Source organism: Mastacembelus armatus, chromosome 18 (assembly GCF_900324485.2).
Source record: "Mastacembelus armatus chromosome 18, fMasArm1.2, whole genome shotgun sequence".
Taxonomy (NCBI): Eukaryota; Metazoa; Chordata; class Actinopteri; order Synbranchiformes; family Mastacembelidae; genus Mastacembelus; species Mastacembelus armatus.
The window spans coordinates 7,405,328-7,409,070 of record NC_046650.1 but is presented as its reverse complement, the minus strand read 5'-3'; the positions used below and the strand labels follow the sequence as shown (position 1 = coordinate 7,409,070).

Sequence of the window (3,743 nt, the reverse complement as noted above, 5' to 3'; positions counted from 1 at the left end):
CACTGATGAGCCTGCTAGCTAACTAGTAAAGGGCCTGGAACTTCTTTTGAAACAGAAAAATGATTCTGCGCCGTATTCACTGTGAAATCCCAGGCAACCTGATACAGAGAAGATGGCAACATGTCTTTTTCAACATCTGCCATTTCAGGATCTCTCCACAACCCTCGCTGATCCTTAGAATCCGTTCCGATCTCGGAAATGTGGTGCTCTAGAATTCCACTGCAGAATTCCGAATCCATCCCGCTGAACTCCAGAACAGACTCTGCTGAATTCTCGTCCCCCACCTCTCTCTCTGTCTCTTTTCCTCTGAATGTGTTCATCCATTTGAAAACAAAGAAAGACAGTTCGGTAGTCCCTCTCTCCTATAGTTGCGTGGTGACTGAGTCCTCTACGACCTCACAGCTGTCCTCTATAACACTGTCGCACGGTCCCACCCACCCACCCATCATTAACCTCCCTTCTGTGTCCACGCTGCCCTCACCCGCTCCTCCCACGCCTCCGCCCTGGAAAACGTCCTCGCTGGAGTCCAGCAGGCGCGAGCTGGACTCTGACATGTTGGAAGCACAGTGCAGGGATTGGCAGGGGCATGGGGGCGGGAGGGGCAGAGTAAGGAGTGAGTCTCGTCCGTTTGTTCTCCGTGGCGAGAAAGAGGGATTGTTGATATCAACTGAGCGGCCCACCTCATTCAGGTGAGTCTCGCTTCTGGTCACATCACTGAGTCCGAAGTCGGAGTGGCTGTGGGTCCCCAGGGGGCGGAGCAACCCATCAGAAATGGTGTAAGAGGGAGGGGACTGGAGGGGAAGAGGCATGGGTGGGGCTCTGCGTTTGGAGCGGGAGAACAGATAGGAGAGGCGTTTGAAAGAGTCCGTCTTTGCCCTTGGAGCGGAGAGCCGCTGCAGGCGACTCCTCGTACGAGCAAGCGATGATGACAATGATGACGGGAATGATGAAGATGGTGAGGGGAGGACAGTGGAGGAGGATGGAGAGATGACGGTCGTCTTCAGCCCATTGCTCTTTGGTTTCCCCTCCTCTTCCTCCTCCTCTTCCCCCCATCCAATACCTTGCTCGAGTTCCCCCTCCTCACTCTCTTCCCCTTTTTCTATCCGGGTCATTCCAGAAATGGAGCGCACCAGAGCGGAGACGCCAAGTGTCGGTGACGGCCTGCTGTCGTCTTCCAGTGGGGTCATGAAAGTAACGTTCTTTGACCTCTGGCCTCCGATTCCACCACCGCCGTCACCCGATTCGCTGTCATCCTCTGAGGCCAGGGTGCCATCGTCTCTTGCTGTCTCACTGGATGAGGAGTAGTGTCGGCGGGGAGGACGCCGGTTGCCGAGGAGATCCATAACCTCGTAGCGGAAACTGGAGATGTCTTGCTTCAACTCCTGGAAAGAGCAGGGCAGGAGTGTCATGAATTGTGAATATATTATTACTAAGAATTTAAAGTACAGTGAACTGAGAGTCTTCATCATTTAAAAACATTTTAAGAGACAAAAACACAAAATTGTTAAAAAAAAGGACAAGAAAGAACATTATCATTGGAACAAGATCTACATAAAATTAAAGTTAAAATGAAGAAAAACAATGATGGCCCCATCTAAAGTAACAATATAAATAAACCACAGTTCAGCTCTGGAAGTCAGATTTCCCTTTGAGGATGTTTTGCCAATAAATTTTCATCAATGCTTCAAATATTATTACGTTTTAACGAGAATAATCAGGTTGTCTGAAGATGAAGATGGTGAAATGGGAAAGTAAATGGGAGAGGAGATGACGACAGTTTGCAGAGGTCGAGGGTGAAGAGGACTGTAAGGACTCAGGAGGAACGTGGTGAAGAGATGGAGTTCATGGTCAAGAGACAATCAAGAGAGGAGGAGTGTGGGTAAGTGGAGAAAGTGAGAGAAATGTGTGAATAAAAAGGTTTTGTCGAGGTAAAAGGCAAACGCATTTTCTTTACTTTAAATAAATTAATTCACTTACGTAGTCTTCATTTAATTGAAAAATCTTCATCAAATACTTTGTTTAAAATTGCCCTTCAAATAAAGTTCAACCGTTTCACCTATTAATCGATTAAGATGAGTTGGACTCCAGTTTGAAGACATCACCTAGTCCTTGAATGTCAATGTTTTGATATTTTATACACAAACTGCTACATCGTTTATAAAAAATTGAAAGTCTGATGAAGAAGAAAATCTTCAGCTGGTTGTGAATGTCTCTCATTCAACGCTGTGTCAACATAAACAATGCGGTCATGTGAGTCATTATCAGTCCAACACCATCGCTGAGGAGAGGTGTTTAATTCTGCATCTTTTCTTCTTCATAGGAAAATGTGTATTAGATAGATGCTCAGTGGAAAAACAACTCCATCAGTTTTCTTTTTCACTCGTCATATGGGATCCAAATACTGCACTGCCTGAAACACTGATTTGCTTCAACATACAGCTGATGTCAGTTCTGCATTTTAAACACAAGCCCACTTTTCTCTAACATGAATGCACACAGAGACACAGACACACAGAGACACACAGACTGATTCAGTCCAATCTGCACCTCATGTTGTTTTTGCATTGAAACGCCCAAAGGAACCTTCTACTTCAAAGCGCAGGCTGGGCTCCAGGGGCATCATGGGAAACAGCTCAGAATAATTTACAGCTCTAAAGATTTGGAAAGTGAAGAAACTCTCCTCAAGGATTATTGACCGGACTGTTGGTATTGATCAGAGCTGTAGATGTTGGACAGAAGTCAGGGAGAAGTGCTTCAGAGCTGGCAGGTGGTTGTTATCAAAAATCTTTCCATAAATCTGTCCAGTGATGAAAAGCAGCTCAGTCTTTGGTATCATTAAAACCTACACTGCTTATTGCAGAGAAAACAAAAAGAGTCACATGCACCTGAGGTTTCTACAGCTCTGCAGGGTATCCAGCTGCAGACAGTAACATTTACTTAGAAATATGGAAAGCTTTATGTTGTGCATATTCTGTTTGAGCAGTCTATAAGCCGCATGAAACCACACAAGTTTTCTTCTTTCCTTACGCCCCTCTTTTTCATATTTGTTTAATTGGATCCACATATAGTGTCATCAAGACAACGACTGCTCATCCCTGGTCACCCACCTTAAAGTTTTCCTCTGTCAGCCCCTCGTCTGTCTTGGCGCTGCGTATCATGGCTGCCACGTACCTCTTCACCAGATTCCGGATGACTTCCTGTTGGAGAGGAGAACATGACATTAATAAGCATTTATTCAGATTTATTCATCCAACAGTTCATGTTTTTGTCAGTGATTTATAAATTTAAAATCTGTCCGAAGATTATTGGAATTACTTTTATGCATCAGTGACTTCCATGGAAATTATTAGGACATTACAGGCTCAGGCTTATAGCAAAGAGCCTTTCTATGCAGAGGTAGACAGACTAAAGCCAGATTTTTTTTCCTGAACTATTTACTTCATCTAAAGCATTGTAGACAGTGATTTTACTGTGATGTATAAAGCCATTACTGTGTAATCATTTTAAAATTTGTTCACTTGGTGGTTGATCACACAGCAGAATTCAGATGTTATTGTCTCATTAAGTAATCAGCCAATGAGGCGGGTGACCGTTATTGATTTACAGACCAAAGACAAATTCACCAGCATTTGGTGCTCAGTGGGTGGTGATTCAAACGCTGCATGCATGCACGCACGCACGCACACACACACACACACACACACACACACACACACACACACACACACACACACACACACACA

At 44.7% G+C, this 3,743-nt stretch overlaps 1 protein-coding gene across 1 annotated transcript in view; it reads right to left on the bottom strand.

Annotated features, from left to right (window-relative positions):
• Positions 1-362: 362 nt before the first annotated feature.
• trpc5a (transient receptor potential cation channel, subfamily C, member 5a) overlaps positions 363-3,743 on the bottom strand; it is a 50,947-nt gene continuing 47,566 nt past the window's right edge. Inside the window, exons 16-17 of the mRNA XM_026333539.1 lie at positions 3,108-3,197; positions 363-1,382 (exon numbers count right to left, since the gene is read on the bottom strand). Coding sequence (XP_026189324.1) covers positions 363-1,382; positions 3,108-3,197 — 1,110 coding nt within the window. The remainder of the gene's footprint in view (positions 1,383-3,107; positions 3,198-3,743) is intronic.